Source organism: Oncorhynchus nerka, linkage group LG27, assembly GCF_034236695.1.
Source record: "Oncorhynchus nerka isolate Pitt River linkage group LG27, Oner_Uvic_2.0, whole genome shotgun sequence".
Taxonomy (NCBI): Eukaryota; Metazoa; Chordata; class Actinopteri; order Salmoniformes; family Salmonidae; genus Oncorhynchus; species Oncorhynchus nerka.
In genome coordinates, this window is record NC_088422.1 from 63,482,321 (window position 1) to 63,505,225 (window position 22,905).

Below are 22,905 nucleotides of genomic sequence, written 5' to 3' on the forward strand. Positions count from 1 at the left end.
GAGAGATAGGAGGAGAGAGAGAGAGAGAGAGATAGGAGGAGAGAGAGAGAGAGAGATAGGAGGAAGAGAGAGAGATAGGAGGAAGAGAGAGAGAGATAGGAGGAAGAGAGAGATAGGAGGAAGAGAGAGAGAGAGAGAGATAGGAGGAAGAGAGAGAGAGAGGGAGATAGGAGGAAGAGAGAGAGACAGAGAGAGATAGGAGGAAGAGACAGAGAGAGATAGGAGGAAGAGAGAGAGAGAGATAGGAGGAAGAGAGAGAGAGATAGGAGGAGGAGAGAGAGAGAGATAGGAGGAGGAGAGAGAGAGAGAGAGAGATAGGAGGAGAGAGAGAGGAGGAGGAGAGAAAGAGAGATAGATAGGAGGAAGAGAGAGAGAGAGATAGGAGGAAGAGAGAGAGAGAGAGAGAGATAGGAGGAAGAGAGAGAGAGAGAGAGATAGGAGGAAGAGAGAGAGAGAGAGAGATAGGAGGAAGAGAGAGAGAGCGAGATATAGGAGGAAGAGAGAGATATAGGAGGAAGAGAGAGAGATATAGGAGGAAGAGAGAGAGAGAGAGAGAGAGATATAGGAGGAAGAGGGAGAGAGAGAGATATAGGAGGAAGAGAGAGAGAGATAGGAGGAAGAGAGAGAGAGAGAGAGAGATAGGAGGAAGAGAGAGAGAGAGAGAGATAGGAGGAAGAGAGAGAGAGAGATAGGAGGAAGAGAGAGAGAGAGAGAGAGAGATAGGAGGAAGAGAGAGAGAGAGATATAGGAGGAAGAGAGAGATATAGGAGGAAGAGAGAGAGATATAGGAGGGAGAGAGAGATATAGGAGGAAGAGAGAGAGAGATATAGGAGGAAGAGAGAGAGAGATATAGGAGGAAGAGGGAGAGAGAGAGATATAGGAGGAAGAGGGAGAGAGAGAGATATAGGAGGAAGAGAGAGAGAGAGAGATATAGGAGGAAGAGAGAGAGAGAGAGAGAGAGAGAGGAGGAAGAGAGAGAGAGAGAGAGATAGGGAGGAAGAGAGAGAGAGAGAGAGATAGGAAGAGAGAGAGAGAGAGAGATATAGGAGGAAGAGAGAGAGAGAGATATATATGAGGAAGAGAGAGAGAGAGAGATAGGAGGGAGAGAGAGAGAGAGATAGGAGGGAGAGAGAGATAGGAGGAAGAGAGAGAGAGAGAGATAGGAGGAAGAGAGAGAGAGAGAGAGAGAGATAGGAGGAAGAGAGAGAGACAGAGAGAGATAGGAGGAAGAGAGAGAGAGAGATAGGAGGAAGAGAGAGAGAGAGAGATAGGAGGAGGAAGAGAGAGAGATAGGAGGAAGAGAGAGAGAGATAGGAGGAGGAGAGAGAGAGAGATAGGAGGAGGAGAGAGAGAGAGATAGGAGGAGGAGAGAGAGAGAGATAGGAGGAGAGAGAGAGAGAGAGATAGGAGGAGAGAGAGAGAGAGAGAGATAGATAGGAGGAAGAGAGAGAGAGAGAGATAGGAGGAAGAGAGAGAGATAGGAGGAAGAGAGAGAGAGATAGGAGGAAGAGAGAGAGAGAGATAGGAGGAAGAGAGAGAGAGAGAGAGATAGGAGGAAGAGAGAGAGAGAGAGAGATAGGAGGAAGAGAGAGAGAGAGAGAGATAGGAGGAAGAGAGAGAGAGAGGGAGATAGGAGGAAGAGAGAGAGACAGAGAGATAGGAGGAAGAGACAGAGAGAGATAGGAGGAAGAGAGAGAGAGAGATAGGAGGAAGAGAGAGAGAGATAGGAGGAGAGAGAGAGAGAGATAGGAGGAGAGAGAGAGAGAGAGAGATAGATAGGAGGAGAGAGAGAGAGAGAGATAGATAGGAAGAGAAGAGAGAAGAGAGAGAGAGATAGGAGGAAGAGAGAGAGAGATAGGAGGAAGAGAGAGAGAGATAGGAGGAAGAGAGAGAGAGAGAGATAGGAGGAAGAAGAGAGAGAGAGAGATAGGAGGAAGAGAGAGAGAGAGAGAGATAGGAGGAGAGAGAGAGAGAGATATAGAGGAAGAGATATAGGAGGAAGAAGAGAGATATAGGAGGAAGAGAGAGAGAGAGAGAGAGATAGGAGGAGAGAGAGAGATATAGGAGGAAGAGAGAGAGAGATAGGAGGAAGAGAGAGAGAGAGATATAGGAAGAGAGAAGAGAGAGATATAGGAAGAGAGAGAGAGAGAGATATAGGAGGAAGAGAGAGAGAGATATAGGAGGAAGAGAGAGAGAGAGAGAGATATAGAGGGAGAGAGAGAGAGGGAGGGAGAGAGAGAGATATAGAGAAGAGGAGAGGAGGAAGAGAGAGAGAGAGAGAGATATAGGAGGAAGAAGAGAGAGAGAGAGATATAGGAGGAAGAGAGAGAGAGAGAGAGATATAGGAGGAAGAGAGAGAGAGAGAGAGAGATAGGAGGAAGAGAGAGAGAGATATATATAGAGGAGAGAGAGAGAGAGAGAGATATATAGGAGGAAGAGAGAGAGAGATATATAGGAGGAAGAGAGAGAGAGATATATATAGAGGAAGAGAGAGAGAGATATATATAGGAGGAAGAGAGAGAGAGATATATATAGGAGGAAGAGAGAGAGAGAGAGATATAGGAGGAAGAGAGAGAGAGATATATATAGGAGGAAGAGAGAGAGAGAGAGATATAGGAGGAAGAGAAGAGAGAGAGAGAGATAGGAGGAAGAGAGAGAGAGAGAGATATAGGAGGAAGAGGAGAGAGAGAGATATAGGAGGAAGAGGGAGAGAGAGAGATATAGGAGGAAGAGGGAGAGAGAGAGATATATAGGAGGAAGAGAGAGAGAGATATAGGAGGAAGAGAGAGAGAGATATAGAGAAGAGAGAGAGAATATAGGAGGAAGAGAGAGAGAGATATAGGAGGAAGAGAGAGAGAGATATAGGAGGAAGAGAGAGAGAGAGATATAGGAGGAAGAGAGAGAGAGAGATATAGGAGGAAGAGAGAGAGAGAGATATAGGAGGAAGAGAGAGAGAGAGATATAGGAGGAAGAGAGAGAGAGAGAGAGAGATATAGGAGGAAGAGAGAGAGAGAGATATAGGAGGAAGAGAGAGAGAGATATAGGAGGAAGAGAGAGAGATATAGGAGGAAGAGAGAGAGAGAGATATAGGAGGAAGAGAGAGAGATATAGGAGGAAGAGAGAGAGATATAGGAGGAAGAGAGAGAGAGAGATATAGGAGGAAGAGAGAGAGAGAGATATAGGAGGAAGAGAGAGAGAGCTATAGGAGGAAGAGAGAGAGAGCTATAGGAGCAAGAGAGAGAGAGATAGGAGGAGAGAGAGAGAGATAGGAGAGAGAGATAGGAGGAGAGAGAGATAGGAGGAGAGAGAGAGAGCAGTGCCTGGTGAAGCTATGATGCCGGGTGACACCCCCATTGGCATTCATAGGATACGACACAGGACCAATAACAATGCAAATCAGAGGCCGGGCCTGCAGAGAAACCCAGAGATTACACACTCCACTCATCCACACCTCCTGTATCCCCCTGGCCCAGGGAACCAGCCTGCAGCCAGACACATTACAACCCCCAAGTCTGTAATCTTATCTGGACCCTGCCATGCAACCAGACCTGGGTAGGGCTAAGGAGGCTCTCTCTGTGTCTGTGTCAATGTGAAAAGTTGTATTTGTGTGTGTGTGTGTGTGTGTGTGTGTGTGTGTGTGTGTGTGTGTGCCGGTGCGCACCGATTAAAGAGAAAACTATGTATGAGGTGTTATCCTTGACGACGACCATTAGGTATTTCAGACTTTCTTACCACGACACTGATCCCAATCCAAAAGCCAAGAATAACGTGTCACTATTTTGCCTCTACAACACTGCTCTCAAAAAGACACAGAGAAGATGAAGTCAGAGAAATATCACACCAGAAGAGATGGGAAAAAACAAAAAAACAATGCCTGGGAGAGAGGCAGAAAAAAATAAAACATATCAAGGGATGCATCACAAATACCCCATACATATTCAAAAAGCATTCCCTGAGAAGACTCTCGGCACACGGACCGCTGTAGTTCTACCACAGAGCTGTCACTGTTAAGACACTAATGGAGGAGAGGAAATCCTCCGGGTAGCGTTCAGGTTTTTTAAATTTTTTTAAACGTCACCTCAGATGTACTCTAGTACATGAGCTGCTTCAGCTCGGAGAGAGAGAAAAAAGAACACAAATCATCATGTCATCAACGTAATTCCTCTAACTGCATTACCAGTCAACTCTTCCCGTGGTCCTTAGCTGTGCAGTCTCCATCAATGAATTATGTATTGGGCGCTGTCGCTTTGAGAAATGCAATTACAGCTACGCTAAGGCAGATGGGAATGTTTTGTCTGGCGTATGTTGTGCATGCATTAAGACTACGGTGGCGTGGCTACAGTGTGACGGAAGTGTTGCGCCAGCGATTGCTGCCGTTAACCTGCGGCTTAGTTCCAACAGACGTTCTAACCGAGTCCTTCTGATGCACGTGTCAAACTCATCCCACGGAAGGCCGAGGGTCTGCGGGTTTACGCTTCACCCTTGCACTCGATTGATGAATTAAGGTCACTAATTAGCAAGGGACTCCCCCCACATGGTTGTCTGGGTCTTAACTAAGGGGGGACTCCTGTCTAATGAGTCTTTGGAAGAAAGGCTCATCCTAGAATTGGTAACTGAAAAACCACACAATGAATGTGTATACATGTGGAACTAAAATGGAAACAGCCCAACATTATATTACCTTAATCACTATTTGAAAGCTCATAGATTCATGTTATGGATGAATTGTTGATGATACAGTGTGTGTGTTGGAGAAGAGGTTTAGAGGGAAGGTCACTCCTGTATCCGCCATCTATCACTGAGGTGTAGGCGAAAATTGAAAGCTTGGAGTGTGATCAGAATAATTCCCACTCCGATATCAAGCAGACGCGTCACGCTGCTTGCTTTCCTATCTCCCTCTCTCTAGTCCTCCATCTCCCTCTCCTAGCTCCATCTCCTTCTCTCTAGTCCTCCCTCTCCCAGCTCCATCTCCCTCTCTCTAGTCCTCCCTCTCCCAGCTCCATCTCTTCCCTCTCCCAGCTCCATCTCTCTCTCTAGTCCTCCCTCTCTCTAGTCCTCCCTCTCTCTAGTCCTCCCTCTCTCTAGTCCTCCCTCTCTCTAGTCCTCCCTCTCTCTAGTCCTCCCTCTCCCAGCTCCATCTCCCTCTCTCTAGTCCTCCCTCTCTCAGCTCCTCCCTCTCCCAGCTCCATCTCCCTCTCTCTCTCTAGTCCTCCCTCTCCCAGCTCCATCTCCCAGCTCCATCTCCCTCTCTCTCTCTCTCTCTAGTCCTCCATCTCCCTCTCTCTCTCTAGTCCTCCCTCACCCAGCTCCAGCTCCCTCTCTCTAGTCCTCCCTCTCCCAGCTCCATCTCCCTCTCTCTCTCTAGTCCTCCCTCTCCCAGCTCCATCTCTCTCTCTAGTCCTCCCTCTCCCAGCTCCATCTCCCTCTCTCTCGTCCTCCCTCTCCCAGCTCCATCTCCCTCTCTCTCTCTAGTCCTCCCTCTCCCAGCTCCATCTCCCTCGGTCTCTGTTCTATCTGCACACTTCCAGCTTTTCTGTGCCCTTTTTTCCTTTTTATTTCTCGCACATTGAAATCATTTGAGTCTTTGAAGCACCCAGTCTCCTCTTTCATTCCTCTCCCAGAGGTCATATCCCCCCCCCCAATCTCCAAAGAACAGGTGCTCTGAATCCAATATATATATTTTTAATTAGGTGCTGATATTCAAATCAGCACCAAAGGCTCTCAGGGAACAAAAGTGAAATCAAGGATAACGTGCTTTGAAGATCACGCTCAATTAAGCTCTTTAAACTCGTTGCAGGCGTGTGCTGGCCTTTGCTCCCGGTGCTCATGCCTACCTGGCTTGATGTAGTGACAGGGGCCACGTTAGCATCATAATGCCCTTGGTGACTGGTGGAGGGCCTACCAAGAAGCGGCTGCTACAATTGAGCATATTTCTCCCTGCACTGTGTTTGGGTGAGGGTGTATGTGTCTGTCCGTTTTGGATATTCCATCCCCTCCCTAGGTCCTGCCATATCAAAGACAATCTCTTCTAAAGCAGGCCAGAGCGCCACATTGTGCTCCATCGATCTAGTAGTCAGTCAGCAGCAACCTCACCTCTGATTCGTTACTTTACTAGCAGAGACAAACAAATGTATTGTGTGTGTGTGTGTGTGTGTGTGTGTGTATGGTGTGGGAGAACCTTTTCAAGTGCAAGCAAGCGCAGAAAAAGAAAAGGATGCAAAATATAATGAATTGAAGTGGTTATTAGAAGGTAATGAGTGGGCAACGTGCAGTAATTGGGAGCACCAACATCAACACTCCTTGTGTTTCATACAATGAATGGTGAGTCCGTCTTGATTCATTAGTCATCCTTTTCCATTTAAACAGTAACACCTGCACATGTGACAACGATACTCAGCTGGCCCCTCCCCAGATGTTGTGCTAAACACTCTACAACAAAGTTTTCTTAGTATCCAACAAGTTCTCTGCCCTTAACCTTGTTCTGAACACCTCCAAAACAAAGGTCATGTGGTTTGGTAAGAAGAATGCCCCTCTCCCCACTGGTGTGATTACTACCTCTGAGGGTTTAGAGCTTGAGATACTCCCAAGTTCTTGTATGAGGTGACATATTTAACATTTAAGGTGACTATGGCTAGACAGTACACTGCCCTTCTCTCAGCACATATCAAAGCTGCAGGCTAAAGTTAAATCTAGACTTGGTTTTCGCTGTCGTAATCGCTTCTCTCTCACCCCAGCTGCCAAACTAACCCTGATTCAGATGACCATCCTACCCATGCTAGATTACGGAGACGTAATTTATAGATCGGCAGGTAAGGGTGCTTTCGAGCGGCTAGATGTTCTTTACCATTCGGCCATCAGATTTGCCACCAATGCTTCTTATAGGACACATCACTGCACTCTATACTCCTCTGTAAACTGGTCATCTCTATACCCGTTGCAAGACCCACTGGTTGATGCTTATATATAAAACCCTCTTAGGCCTCACTCTCCCCTATCTGAGATATCTACTGCAGCCCTCATCCTCCACATACAACACCTGTTATGCCAGTCACATTCTGTTAAAGGTCCCCAAAGCACACATCCCTGGCTTTTTCAGCTCGCTGCAGCTAGTGACTAGAATGAGCTGCAACAAACACACAAACCGGACAGTTTTATCTCCATCTCTTCATTCAAAGACTCAATCATGGACACTCTTACTGACAGTTGTGGCTGCTTCGCGTGATGTATTGTTGTCTCTACCTTCTTGCCCTTTGTGCTGTTGTCTGTGCCCAATAATGTTTGGACCCGGTTTTGTGCTGCTACCAATGTTGTGCTGCTGCCATGTTGTGTTGCCATGTTGAGTTGCCACCATGCTGCTTTGTCATGTGTTGCTGCCATGCTATGTTGTCATCTTAGGTCTCTCTTTATGTAGTGTTGCCTCTCTTGTCGTGATGTGTTATGTCCTATATTTGTATTTAATTTATTCATATGTTATATCCCAGGCCCCGTGTAGCGTCATAAACTGTGGCAAAAGCAAAGCGCATTCCAGTTGATCCTTATTACCCTCCAGAGTCTGAAAGTGTAGAAGGGTTGACAAGATCTATCCCTCTGAATCTTTAGGTCTTTGAGCACCTCCGCTTAACCTTCCTCACCATGGTAACAGCTTGAAGTGACATTTCCATAGTAACAAAGTGAAAAGAAGATAAAAAAAGTGTAAAAAGATTGAAAAAGTAAAAAGTTCTTGTTTGCTCAGATAAGCTTGAGATTTGAACATAAAAGGCCAAGTCCGTCTGAAATAAAGAATTAAATACACACAGAAAACCACATAGGTAATTCCCCTGGGCTCATGAATCATTTGCAATTTGGGATGAGGAAATTTGTACTCTAAATATTTCATGACACCCCTGACTGTTAAAATATTGATATTGGCAATGATGTGTATGTATATATTTGTTTGTGTGTGTGTTTCATCCAGTAAAAATTCAACAAATAGTTTACTTAAAGTGGATATGATGCTTCATGATATGGAGTAGATTAGAACCCTGTGGTCGATCAAGAAATCAATTCTGAAAAGGTTGTCCGGCCACCTTGTTTTGGACCTACTTCAACTTTAAGATTACAACTCATTTACTAGGACTGAGATTTTACTTCAACACCCAAGCCAACAAACTTCAGAACAAGGAGTAAAGACGAGACGTTCTAACTAGATAAGATGTTGGGAAACTCTGTGCTCTCTCTGTCTGGGAAATCCTATTAGATCAGAGCTGTTTGAAAATGTCATCCCCCGAAGAGCAGAGAGTTACGTTTAGGGGCCTTTGAAGACAGACACCAACCATTCCTGGCACTGCAAAAGAGCAATGATGGAACAGGGAGTTTAAAAGACCGAATGAGAAAACTCACCAAAGTCGACAAAACAAGACTGGCCAACTTTCTTGACATTTTCTGGTATACGTCCGGGCTGGGTTTTGGTAAAGTTCCCATCCTGAAAGAAAAAGTAAAGTTCATATTAAAACGCAGAATGATTTTTCCTTTGAGATAAACATAAACACAAGTTGCCAGAGTAGATACAGTAGGCTACTGTACATTTCAAAACTGAATGATTGAGTGAAAGGACAAGTAGCATGGTCCTTTGACCAACCATTAGTCAGGGGCTGCTTTAATTGTGTGGGCAGGCAGAGTAGGTGACAGGGGACACAGTGGGTGACAGGGGACACAGTGGGTGACAGGGGACACAGCGGGTGACAGGGGACCAGTAGAAAAGTGCAGCGAGGGCAACAGCAGGGAAGGAGCAGGCATGATCAGCCTGACGTTTGAATTGATTTCAGCTCAGTGGTGTGCTGAACTACAGGAGCTCCATGCAGTTAGCAGTCATGCTAAGAGTCAGCCAATGGAACAGACAGTGCTTTGGTCTTGAATGCCGAGAGAGAGAGAGAGAGAGAGAGCGAGAGAGAGAGAGAGAAAAGAAAAACGCTCACACACATACAGACCCACATGTAACGAACGGCACAACGGCCAAACTGCAGTCTACACTCTTAACAAAACCACCTCCAGTTGTCCCCTCGCTGCCAACATCAGTTGTTAGCACATCAGACATCGAGAGATAATAAATAGTCAGCGAGAGATTACACATAGATTTAGTAGTGAGGAGACATGGGCTTCAGGGCTATTTTAGGATAATCTTAGAGATGGAGTTGTGTCAATGCCAATCTGTTAGCAGATTATTTCTAAGGTGATGGAGAGGGCCTTGAGCTCAATGAGAGTCATGGTCATCACTAAATTAGTGTTTGTTGGAGAAATGAGCTGATGATCAGCTAGATACAGTGGGGCCCGAAATTATTGACACCCTTGATAAAAAGAGGAGCAAAAATGATTGTATAATTCTACCCCGTATATTGTATGCAAAACAAATTGAGAAATTATATTATTTTATACTAATACAATTGCTCAAAGGAATAGATATTTTTAAACAAGTTATCTTTTTTTTCTCTCTCAAAAAGATAGGGTGCCAATAATTTCAACACCTATGTTTTCAATACTTTGTGCACCCTCCCCTTACAATGATAAGGGCACTGAGATTGGAGAACACTTTGGAAGGGATCTTAGACCCTTGCACCATACCGAATATTTCCAGATCATTGATATCCTTCGGTCTGTGCTTATAAACTCACTGCCCTCTTCAATTCAAACCACAGGTTTTCAATGGGTTCAAGTCCGGAGACTGAGATCAGTGTTTGTATTATTATTTCATACAGTATTTTTTTCTCATGTTTATAAAAAGGTACCAATAATTTCAGAGGTGACTATATGTGATACACTCTGATATAAATCTTGATGGCTGAGCTTTGAGATTCAAGCTGGAATAGTCTCTCTATACAAATGGTTTCTGTTTACCGAAAATAAATATGGCAGAAGTGTCAGTGCGTGTCTGTGTTCTTATTAGACTCTGGCCTCTTGGGGGACTGGTGTCCAGTGACCAACACAGTGACATTCATGAACACAGAGCTCTCAGCGGACCCTGACGCAAGGCCCCAGAGAACAGGAGCACTCTCCTGTTACCACACAGAATACCCTCTGGCCTTTACTCTCCAGCCAGAGGGAACACGCTGCACCCAAGAACCATGCAGCTAGCTACATGTAGAAACACACTAGCAGGCTGGGATACACACGGCTCAGTTGTAGGTTCTGCCGGCTTCTTGCAACTCAAACATATGCCCCGTTACCTTAGAACAGGGGTGGGCAATTCCAGTCCTCGAGGGCCTGATTGGTGTCACCGTTTTGTCCCAGCCCCAGCTAACACACCTGACTCCAATAATCACCTAAACCATGATCGTCAATTTAGAATGCAATTTGATTAATCAGCTGCGTTTGCTAGGGATGGAGAAAAGGTATGACACCAATCATGCCCTCGAGGGCTGGAGTTGCCCACCCCTGCCTTAGAATGTGAGGTCCCAAAAAGATAACGTCAAATACTTTTCTCAAACAGGAGTTGCTTTAGTTTTGAAACCATCATGTGAATGCAGCAGGACTTCCCTCCATACTCCGTGACTCTACATGATGTGACATAATGAATCGTGTATTTGGAACAAAAACAGAAAAGGGGGAGATATTGGGGGCTGTAAAACTCTTCCTCTCTCCTTATCTCCTTCTCCCTTCTGGAGCAGCAGATGTGGCCCGGCCCGGTAGGAGAGCAGAGGCCTGCCGAGCGACCCATTAGTGATTTATGACATCTGAGAATAGTTTCAGCAAGAAAACAGAAAAAAACATCCCATTCGTTCACTGCTCTTCCTTTATGCTTGTGCTTATTTATTACCTGGCAGTCAGACAAAAAGTAAGCAGCTTTTCAGACTGAGCGAGCATGTGAGCGTCTCCTCTGGTTTTGTCAAAGTGTGTGATCCCAGACCTGCCCTTCCATCACGCCTCTCTCTCTCCGTTAGTCAGTACCCACCTACCAAGCAGCTACGGCATGGCAGGACGCACCGCTCCGCAGTGTGGCTCGGCTGATTGCGTCTGTGTTACGTTACACAGTGATCATCTGATTGAGTCTGGGGTTGACTCATGGAGCACCTATGATGGTGTGTTTGGAGAACACAGACATCTGGATGGTTAAATCTGTTCTAAACACATGGCGAGGCTCTGACTGAGTGTGTCCATGTGCGTATTGTGTGTGTGTGTGTGTGTGTGTGTGTGTGTGTGTGACTAACTTGTGGAGAACGGCCGCTGGACCAATTGTGGGCGTGCTTTAAAAACAAGAAGATCGAGTTGTGTGATTACCTCACGGTGCCCATCTGATTGGGAGTTTTAAAAATCACACACACAGGGGCTTCCAGAGTGGTGCAGCGTTCTAATGCACTGCATCGCCGTGCTTGAGGTGTCACTATAGACCCGGGTTTGTTCCTGGGTTGTGTCACAACCGGCCGTGATCGGGAGTCCCATAGGGCAGTGGACAATAGGTCCAGCGTCGTCCAGGTTAGGGGAGGGTTTGGCCACAGGGGCTTTTACTTGGCTCATCACACTAGCGACTCCTTGTGGCGGGCCGTGCACCTGCAGGCTGACGCCGGTTATCAGTTGACTGGTGTTTCCTTCGACACATTGGTGCGGTAGGCTTCCGGGTTAAGCGAGCGGGTGTTAAGAAGTGCGGTTTGGCGGTTCATGTTTCGGAAGACGCATGACTCGACCTTTGACTGCCGAGCCCTTTGGGGAGTTGCAGCGATAAGACAAGATCGAAATTGGGGAGAAAGAAGAGGTAAAAACCAACAACAGAAATATAATACGATACAGTCAGGAACGTGTTAACCATCTCTAGAGTATAGTAGGGGAGATCTAAGTCTTTGTGACTGACTGGTGGTGGCCTACTGATGTGAGGCACGGTAGCCGTTCGTGATTAAATCTGTTGTGTTGCCTTTCTGATTGAGTGAAGAGAGCTGATTGAAGTGTGAAGTTCCGCAGACTACGGCAGCAGGTTCTGTTTACACAGAGCGCATTTGGTGTGTCTCTCATGCAACGATGCACTTTTCGAATTCACTTTACTGCGACTACTGAGAAAACTAATCAAAGTATCAAACAGCTAATGCATTCCCTGCATGTTTGTTTAGCAGGAACGGCTCCTTCAGCTGGTGAATTGACAGATCATATCAGGTATTAGAGTAAATGGGTTGTCCACGGCTTGGCATTAGCCAATGAAAAGCGTCCCCTCTGCCTTTGCATTCTCCACAAACAAAGGCTGTTCTTGCATAATCAGAGGGAAGAGCAGAAGGGTGCCCAGGGAGTCTTCAGAAAGAAAAAAAGTCATTAAAATGAAGTGTTGAAATGGGCTAAAGCACTGGCCCGTGAACTGCGGCTGTTAAACGAAAGCCCACCCAGTAAAGGCGGCAGCCAGGGATTACTGGGGTTTTACACAGAGGAAACCAGGAAATTAGCCCCTGGTTGTGTCTGTCACATAGTGTGTGCATGTGTTACGTTGGTGAATTAAATCATGGACACACTTCAATAACTTTGTTGCCACCAACCACTGGTGCATTCTATCATCAACCCCAAAACCAAACTCCTCTTCCTCCCAAAATAAGTCATAGAAACAAAAAGAAGAACAATAGGAAAGGGTAAACTGGCTGGATGAATCAGATGGGATTAACGATTGGTGAACACACCCCTGCTTTTAATCACCAACCCAAGTATTCCCTGCTGTACCGTCTGTCTTTGGCTGGTGCACTGTGCAGTGTCCCTACAGGCTGAGGCAAAGCAGCACGGCCCGTGGAGATTACGTCCATAAAAATAGATTATTAAAGCACAAGTCAGATTGGTTCCCTCCAGCTCAAAGACAGACCAGTGGCAGCATTGGAGAGGTCAAACTCAGCGGGAGGTGAACAGTGTCCATCTACAGTACTACACCAAACAAAGTCTATTTTTCTCCACTGCCCCCCATTTTCATCCATCTTGCCCTCCTTCCTCGGTCACATTTTTCATATACCAGCAACCTCAACCCTTCCCTTTCCCTCTCTTCTTGTGCTTTGTGAGCCTCCGCATCCTGAATGTTAAATAACCCTAAAAAACCTGAACTGACTGTATCAGTGCACTTGCAGAATGCAAACTACCACAACAGCGGAAGGGCCGAATAAAATCTACCAAAAATAAAGTATCTCTGAAACTACTGTGCTGTGAGAGAAACAATTACATTTACACATGTCATTTAGAAGACCCTCTTATACCAAGCGACTTTAAGAAGCAATTATGATTAAGTGCCTTGCTCAAGGGCACGTCGGCATATTTTTTACCTAGCCTGCTTGGGGTTTTGAACCAGCAGCCTTTCGGTTACTGGCCCAACGATAGGCTACCTGCCGCCCCAACTATAAACTTTACCCATGTTTTCACTGAGTAGAGATTGTCAATTGTAGACAGAGTCAACATAAAAGACAAATGTGATTGTGCCGTACCTTATTAATCCACGTCTCGAAGCCAAGACCATTGTCATCTTGGGTTGTGAGGAACAAATCTGAAAATAGAATGAGAGAAAATATGCTATTATTCACTGGGAGCCATTTCCCTAGAAGAACCGAAAAAAAACAAGAGATAAATGGAACCGTCTGAGGCATACAGTGTTTTTCAGAGGTTTTACAATAGAGAACAGAAGCCAACAGTATAGATACAGAAGCTATAGTAACCCTTGACTGTGCAGTAAGAAAAGTTAAGTAGATTTGCTTGTGGAGCCGGAATGGTTGATGGGAGCGGCGTGAGTCCGCTTGATGTACAAGTACACACCCTGGAGAAGATGCTAGTCTATCTCCTTTATTGCGGAGTGCCAAGCAGAGACGGATCGGGTCACATTTTTACAGTATGTGGTATGACTCAGCCGGGGATCAAACACCCAACCTTCCAATCTCAGGGCGGACACTCACACTAACCACAAGGCCACTGAATTAGTTGGGTTTCTGACTGTGCAGTGCTGTTCATCAAATGGATTATTCTCTACTGTCTTCAGCTAGTCTGTTTCTCCTGCATTGTACTGTCCAATCACACTTCAGTTCACTGTGTGAGACAAGTAGGCCCAATGGCCAGAGAAAGAGATGGGAGCATGATGAAAAGTAAAGTGTTTTCTTTTCTTACATAATATACAGTACCGGTCAACAGTTTGGACACACCTACTCATTCAAGGGTTTTTCTTTATGTTTTACTATTTTCTACATTGTAGAATAATAGTGAAGACATCAAAACTATGAAACTATGAAGTAACACATATGGAATCAAAAAAAAAAAAAGAAGTGTTAAACAAATCTAAATATATTTTATATTTGAGATTCTTTAAAAAGTAGCCACCCTTTGCCTTGATGACAGCTTTGGACACTTGGCATTCTCTGAACCAGCTTCATGAGGTAGTCACCTGGAATGCATTGCAATTAACAGATGTGCTTTGTTAAAAGTTAATTTGTGGAATTTATTTCCTTCTTAATGTGTATTATGGCAAGAACAGCTCAAATAAGCAAAGAGAAATGACAGTCCATCATTACCTTAAGACATGAAGGTCAGTCAATACGGAAAATGTCAAAGAACTTTGAAAGTTTCTTCAAGTGCAGTCAAAAACCATCAAGCGCTATGATGAAACTGGCTCATGAGGACCACCACAGGAAAGGAAGCCCTAGAGTTACCTCTGGTGCAGAGTATACGTTCATTAGCGTTACCAGCCTCAGAAATTCCAGGCCAAATAAATGCTTTACAGAGTTCAAGTAACAGACACATCTCACCATCAACTGTTCAGAGGAGAATGCGTGAATCAGGCCTTCATAGTGAAATTTCTGCAAAGAAACCACTACTAAAGGACAACAAGAAGAAGAAGAGACTTGCTTTGGCCAAGAAACACGAGCAATGGATTTTTAATTCCAACCGCCGTGTCTTTGTGAGACGTAGAGAAGCTGAACAGATGATCTCCGCACGTGTGTTTCCCACCGTGAAGCATGGAGGAGGAGGTGTGATGGTGCTTTGCTGGTGTCACTGTCAGGGATTTATTTAGAATTCAAGGCACACTTAACCAGCATGGCTACCACAGCCTTCTGCAGCGATAGGTCATCCCATCTGGTTTGCGCTGAACACGACAATGACCCAACACGCTATTTGACCAAGAAGGAGAGTGATGGAGTGCTGCATCAGATCACCCGACCTCAACCAAATTGAAATGGTTTGGGATGAGTTGGAAGGAAAAGCAGCCAACAAGTAATCAGCATATGTGGGAACTCCTTCAAGACTGTTGGAAAAGCATTCTAGGTGAAGCTGGTTGAGCAAATGCCAAGAGTGTGCAGAGCTGTCATCAAGGGTGGCTACTTTGAAGAATCCGATATGTAAAGCTTATTAAAGAGCAGTGTTACTAGTAAGAGCAGTGTGCGGGTTTCTTCTTTTCTCATTTTATTCAACTTTTACCATGCACCTGCAAAGAATATTAGATGTGTGAGTGCCTTTAGAATTTTGAATTACTTTGAAGAATCTAAAACATAACATATTTTTATTTGTTTAACACTTTTTTTGGTTACTACATGATTCCATATGTGTTACTTCAAAGTTTTGATGGCTTCACTATTATTCTACAATGTAAAAAATAGTAAAAATAAAGAAAAACCCTTGCATGAGTAGATGTGTCCAAACTTTTGACTGGTACTGTACATATTTCAGTGCTTTTCTTTTGACATCCGCTCCGCAGCAATTATTCTTAATTTCTCACAATTTAAAAAGCTATTTGTACATTAAGTCATGGTCGTGATTAACCCTTGGGCTCTTTGTGGGCTCCCTGTTAAGCTCAGGGCTGGGGGAACTCCGCAACAACACTAAGAAAGAAGGAAAAAGGAAGGAACAACTTAGCTGGGATCCCTATCCCTACAGTTATTCATTAATATATTGTGAGACTATCACATGCAAGGCAGAATACTAAATTAAACTTCTCAACGCGTCTTCTAACATTATCAGGGTGGCAGGAAAAAATGCCTACAGGGTCCAATGTGTCTTCTCCACATAGAAATATACTAGTCATAAGTGAAAACCACTTATATTCTGTGCACTGTAAAAGATATCATGATAATTTGGATGGCGTCTACTAATTTCAGTGAGATATTAAAACAGATTTTTGGAGTAGAGTGCTGTCCTTCACTCTTAAGTCAATATTCCTATTCCACTCATGCAGTGTCTGCTTCATACCGCCCATGGAAATCCAACATCTAACCGTGATAAGCCTAAGTGTGGCAAAATGGAAGGCACACAAAGAAAATTCCACACAACACATGGGCCTTTAATCTGCCTTCATGCAGGCAGATGCCCTTTTCATGGAAGGGAGCAATAATCTCACCCACAGAGAGGCTGCTTTGATCAATGGTCTCACTGTGGGCAGTAGATACAGAGAGGAGTGGGGTGGAGAGGTTATCCATACAGATAGATAGAGACCTTTGGAGACAGACACTACTATACAGTTCATAGTGTGTTGCTGAAGGAACCGCTGAGTTTAGCTGCATTCTCACTTTCCACGAGTCTCTCCCTCTCTCTCTCACTCCATCTGTGATCTTCAGACGTGTGACCCATGTGGAGTGTGTAGCCTCCTGCAGTCTGCTGATGAGGAGTAAACAGGTTCAATAATCAGGCTATAAAAGGAAGCTCTCCCCAACTAGCAGTGGGTGTCTATCTGCCTGTCTGATTAGAGGGGGCATGGACGAGGCAGGGGAGCTCTCCACATCACTGAGAAATCCTGTAAACACTTACAGTCCCCACGGGCCACTCCTACTCCTCTCCATCATCCTCCTCCTCTCCCTGGTTCACAATAACGGACATACCTCAGTGGCTCTATAAAAGACCTCTGCCCAGTAAAATAAAAAACGGCTGTATAAACTTCTTCCGTCACTTGGTTTTACACAGTTGTACGCATACGACACTTCTTTTACAATGGCACCACTATTTGAGTAAGATGGATATCAGGAAAAACCCATTAGTAGTCAATATAACACAATATAAATGGGATGTGCTCCCACCCATCCAGGACATCTACTAGAAACAGTGCTGGGGTAAGATGGACAAGATTACAAGCTTATTAAAGATGGAAATAACGGAGGTTACTTTTAATGAGGGCATTTCTCAAGTGGCTAGTTTGCGTCAACTACCTTCACTAAAACCACTGCTTTATACCGGCAAACGTTGGTATCGAACCGCAACATTCCGGCATGCCTCGTGATTTGTCTGTCTGAGGAGGACCCTCCCCAGATCCCCCCTTTTTCGAAGTTACCAAGAAATTCCGTCATTCATCCCAGACCCTAATCACTGCTGTTGCCTAGGGTCTGGGTTCCCGAGAATAATTCATTAGGGAAAGCCATTCATCATGACCTTAAAATCCAAAACTAATTACAAAAAGGTGCATAAACTTGCAGGTTGATATACAGTACTGGCAAATGGATAGACTTCAAAACCGATTTGTTCATTTTCAATCCGTGACTCCAATGAATGCATAATTCAGGTATGAGTAAAGGCTCTGGGCTCTAAGTGATATGTCATGTCACAGTCTAGTTGCAGGATTGCAACCACAAAGCTAATTAAAGAAACAGTCTTAATTATTAAAAGGTGTAGAAGTAGAAATCGCTCCGGCATTTCCTAGTTGCTAAAATTCTAATAGGTTTTTGCTAAATTCAGTTTGTAACAAAACAAGCAAGTATAGTGTAGAGAATCATTGTATCATTTAAAACGCTGTGAAATATATTTTCCATAACCAAAAATATTGTTTTTTCATCTGGTTTACAAAACAGAAAGTAATAGATTAAAAAAATAAAACTTAAGAACGGGAAGCATAGAAATAGCGCACATAAAACAGATCTACTGCTTCTTAATACCGGTGTTCAATGAGAATGAAAGATCTATAACTTACATTCTACGTGAATTTGGTCAGGTCGCCAAAAAAGTTACATATTGCAGCTTTAAAATAGAGAACAGATTGTTTAATTACACCAAGACTAACAAGCTGTGGCATTGGAGTAAAAATCAGATGCATCTGCAGATGAAAACCTACGAAGCAGAAAATCCCAAAATAGCGATTTCGAACATCTTAATTCCAAAGTGTTCATCTTTAAATCAGTGGATTGTTTCTCCCACCTCCTTTCTTGGATTAAGGGTGATTATGTTCGATTCAGTTAATATTCTCCTCCTAAGAATAGAAAAATCGAAGAAAACACACAAGACCATGAATATATTTACAGATGAGGTAGGCTAATTGTTACTTGCAGGATAATCATAGTCGATTTGAGCCAGCCATTACAGATCTGATGACTGGGTATCTGTTTACCTCTCCTTATCATGGAGCCTGATGTAGCCCATTCAATCAGCTCAAATCAAGTGTCCTTTCAGTCTTACTGCCTCCTTAATTGAATAATCAGGAGTGTCACTGATAATAATATGGAGTGACATTAAAAAAAGGAAAAGAGTGATTATTGATCATGTTCCAGAGCCCCAGATTAAATTAGATTCAAATTATAGAGAAATTATTTATATAGTCTTGATTAACAGTGTTAATTTCACACTCTTATTTTAGACCACTTGTATATGTGGACCAACCCAGCATTTCACACAGCGCCTTTTCTTCATTGGCTGACGGAGGTTTCCCAGCATGCATTGCGAAAGCCTCTGTGCTCTATTCTGTGGTTGTTTGTGTGTTTTTCAAGCCCAGCTTGGCATACTACCTCTCCATTATGGCATGCATATTTCAAAGAACTCCAGGATTAAAATATTAACGAGCACATTTTAGATTATACCTTTAGGGGAAACATGCCATAAAAAGTGGTTGTTCTATTCATTCCCTGACAGACTTCACACATACAGGTCTACATAGAAACTGCAATGCAGCAGCTAAACATGTTATGGGAATTACTTGATTGATTAGTGTCTACGGAACTGACAATTAATCATGAAATGACTATGCAAACAGTTTGGAGAATGGCGCAAAGCATGATCCCAAACGTAGTTACAAAACATACATTTACAACAAAAAAACGTGTATCTATCCATCTGGCTTGCTGTGTTACACACATATTATCCATCTAATACGGATTACAATGAGAAACATTTAAAGCAAAGGGAGAAGTGGAAACATTATCCCGCAGCTTTGTTAGAAATATTTAATTAAGTCTAATGAGAGTGTTTAATCGAGAGCACTGTGTGGAGTTCCATCCCCCACATCCATACTCTCGGTGTTAGGAATACCTAGCACTATGATGGGTTTGCAAACTCTTCCTCGTGCTCTGCTTTGGAGCAGATTTTTCCTGAGGCATCATGAACACATGTTGGTAGACAGGGAGACCCACAGAAAGGGAGTGGGGTGCTCTAGGGAAGAGGAGACAACTCTGGAGAAATCCCTCGTCTTCTCCAATACCCTGTTGGCCATCTTTCTGAGTGGAGGAAGGCGACACAACAAAGTGACAAGTTCATTTCTCTGATACAGAGAGCTGGCGTACATTACAGCAACTACGGCAGACAAACAGCATGAGAAGAATAGTAAGCTTTAGACGGTCTTGAGAAGGAGAGTGGGAGATTCTAAAGCAAAGCAAATCAATGTTGTTGGCTTCTACATGTTGGGTATGCAGATGACTCCGGAAAGAATCTCCAGATCCAATCTAGAAGGAATATAGCTTCCATCTAAAATCGATCCTCAATTTGACTTATTTTCAAGGAAAACACTAGGCTTGTGTGTGTAGTTGGGGAGGGATGCTTTGGAGTTATTCATAACCTCTCAATCAGATTTGTTAAGGGGATTGGAAGCAATTTAAGGCATCTGCTGACGGTTTGACTTGGACTTTATTATAGCTCTCAATTCCATTATACAGAACGGGAGCAGGGATACAGCTCCATAATATCCCTTCATCACATTACCTTGTGAATAAACAGAGCCACCGTTCTGATCTCTACCCAGGTGGAAGTAGGGCTTTGACACAGTGCATAGTAGAGGGGGGGGGGGGGGGTATTCTCTCCCTCCCCAACCACCTGCATCTCTCTCGCACACTTATTTTCTGCCTGAGATCCTTTCATTATTGCTGGTAAATCCTAGACTGGGACCTTCAACTAAGGGTTGAGGATTACAGGTAAGGATAACTTGAGCTGCAAGACAGAAGCAAACATGCAAATAGTCTCGCTGTGAGCCGAGGTGGCTATTACTGGGTTTTTATGTCAGTCGCTAGTAGAGCTGCAAGAGTATGGTAGCATGAGAACATTTCTTGCTAAACACTAATCAATGCAATTCCAGATTAATCTCATGGTAAATAACCCCAGAGCTTTCAGAGTATTGCTGTTTCTGATTGCAGAGAAAAATATCCTCAAACTAATTCTCTGAATCCATCAATTGATGTTACACCCAGACTTGAAAAAAAATGCACATGTTCATTCTCAAAGTTAAAGACTATTTGTGCTGAGATTAACTAAATATATATATAAATACAGTTGAAGTTGGAAGTTTACATACACTTAAGTAGGAGTCATTAAAACAAATTTCTTGTTTACAAACTATAGTTTTGGCAAGTCGGTTAGGACATCTACTTTGTGCACGACACAACTAATTTTTCCAACAATTGTTTAGACAGATATTTCACTTATAATTCACTGTATTAATCTGGAATTGCGGGATTAGCCCAGAACTACACGGCAGGACCTGGTCAATGACCTGAAGAGAGCTGGGACCACAGTCTCAAAGAAAACCATTAGTAACACACTACACCGTCATGGATTAAAATCCTGCAGTGCACACAAGGTCCCCCTGCTCAAGCCAGCGCATGTCCAGGCCCGTCTGAAGTTTGCCAATGACCATCTGGATGATCCAGAGGAGGAATGGGAGAAGGTCATGTGGTCTGATGAGACAAAAAATAGAGTACAACCCCAAGAACACCATCCCAACCGTGAAGCATGGAGGTGGAAACATCATTCTTTGGGGATGCTTTTCTGCAAAGGGGACAAGACGACTGCACCGTATTGAGGGGAGGATGGATGGGGCCATGTATCGCGAGATCTTGGCCAACAACCTCCTTCCCTCAGTAAGAGCATGAAGATGGGTCGTGGCTGGGTCTTCCAGCATGACAACGACCCGAAACACACAGCCAGGGCAACTAAGGAGTGGCTCAGTAAGAAGCATCTCAAGGTCCTGGAGTGGCCTAGCCAGTCTCCAGACCTGAACCCAATAGAAAATCTTTGGAGGGAGCTGAAAGTCCGTATTGCCCAGTGACAGCCCCGAAACCTGAAGGATCTGGAGAAGGTCTGTATGGAGGTGTGGGCCAAAATCCCTGCTGCAGTGTGTGCAAACCTGGTCAAGAACTACAGGAAACGTATGATCTCTGTAATTGCAAACAAAGGTTTCTGTACCAAATATTAAGTTCTGCTTTTCTGATGTATCAAATACTTATGTCATGCAATAAAATGCAAATTACTTAAAAATCATACAATGTGATTTTCTGGATTTTTGTTTTAGATTCCGTCTCTCACAGTTGAAGTGTACCTATGATAAAAATTACAGACCTCTACATGCTTTATAAGTAGGAAAACCTGCAAAATCGGCAGTGTATCAAATACTTGTTCTCCCCACTGTATGTATGTATGTACATTTTTTTTTAACGAAAACGTGATAATTAACTACAATGACCATAATCAATTGCGCGACGGCTTAAACTTGTCCGTTCTGTGTGGAGCAGACACAGAGACTGAGAGAAGAGAGACGTGCGATCAAGAGGGATAGAAAGCAGTTGCTTCGCGAGCCTGAAAATACATGATCTAAGTCAGGTGTGTCAAACTCATTCCAGAGGGCCGAGTGTCTGCGGCTTTGTTTGGGGGGATTTTCCATTCAATTAAAAGACATAGACAACCAGGTGAGGGGAGTTCCTTGTACTTAATTCAATCAATCAAGTACAAGGTTTGAGCAAAAACCCGCAGACACTCGGCCCTCCATGGAATGAGTTTGACACGTGAGATTCCGTGGGGCAGCAGGTAGCCTAGTGGTTAGAGTGTTGGGCCAGTAACCGAAAGGTTGCTAGATCAAATCCCCAGGCTGACAAAGTAAAAAATCTGTCATTCTGTCCCTGAACAAGGCAGTTAACCCACAGTTCCTAGGCCATCATTGTAAATAAGAATTTGTTCTTAACTGACTTGCCTAGTTAAATAAAGGTCAAATTAAATAAAAATACTTTGAAGAACTACTTAAATTGTGATTTTATCAGACAGTATAGGCAGCAGATCTAAAGAGATGAGATGATGACTTGGAATGAAATGATAAAGTCATCAAATAAAATATTTTATTCAAGTAAAGTAATGTGAAAAAATGTTGGTTAATAAGTGATAAGCAGTAATGGGCAGTCACTAACACCAAGGGATGTTTATTAACGGTTTAATTCAGTGTTAGAGCATTCAACACACAATGCATAGTGCATATACTGTCTAAAAAATATATCCAAACGGAAATGGATAACCGTGATTACTTTTTAATAATCGAACGGAAACCGAACCGACCTCAAAAAGCACTAATCGCTCAGCACTAACGGCAAGAAAGCACTCCTACTAGGTTATCGTATAGTCAACACAGAGGAGCAGCAGAGTCATGTCAGCAGGCCAAATGAGGGGTTTGGGACTAACTAAATGAAACCTCCTCCTCCTTCCATTCTCCCACTATGATGATTAAAGAGACATATAAATCTCTGGGTCAGCCACTAAGGACTGGTAATTGGAGAGAGATTCTGTTTGGAGTAAATGAAGAGGAAACAAACAGCAGCTGATGAAAAATGAGGGTGAGCAGATTTGTAGCTAATTATAGTGCATCCACAGCTCTCTCTCTCGCACAAGTTTCACACAATGCTCACACTGTATGTGGGATGCTCAGCCATCCCTACTGTCTCCAGCATGTGCTACAGTAGGCTGGCGTTGACACCCTCTCACACACGAGCCATGACGTTCAGC

At 43.8% G+C, this 22,905-nt stretch overlaps 1 protein-coding gene across 1 annotated transcript in view; it reads right to left on the bottom strand.

Moving 5' to 3' along the window:
• Positions 1–22,905, bottom strand: part of LOC115112131 (T-cell immunomodulatory protein-like) — a 142,015-nt gene that overhangs the window by 108,220 nt on the left and 10,890 nt on the right. The window contains exons 7-8 of the mRNA XM_029638956.2: positions 13,407–13,465; positions 8,380–8,461 (exon numbers count right to left, since the gene is read on the bottom strand). Coding sequence (XP_029494816.1) covers positions 8,380–8,461; positions 13,407–13,465 — 141 coding nt within the window. The remainder of the gene's footprint in view (positions 1–8,379; positions 8,462–13,406; positions 13,466–22,905) is intronic.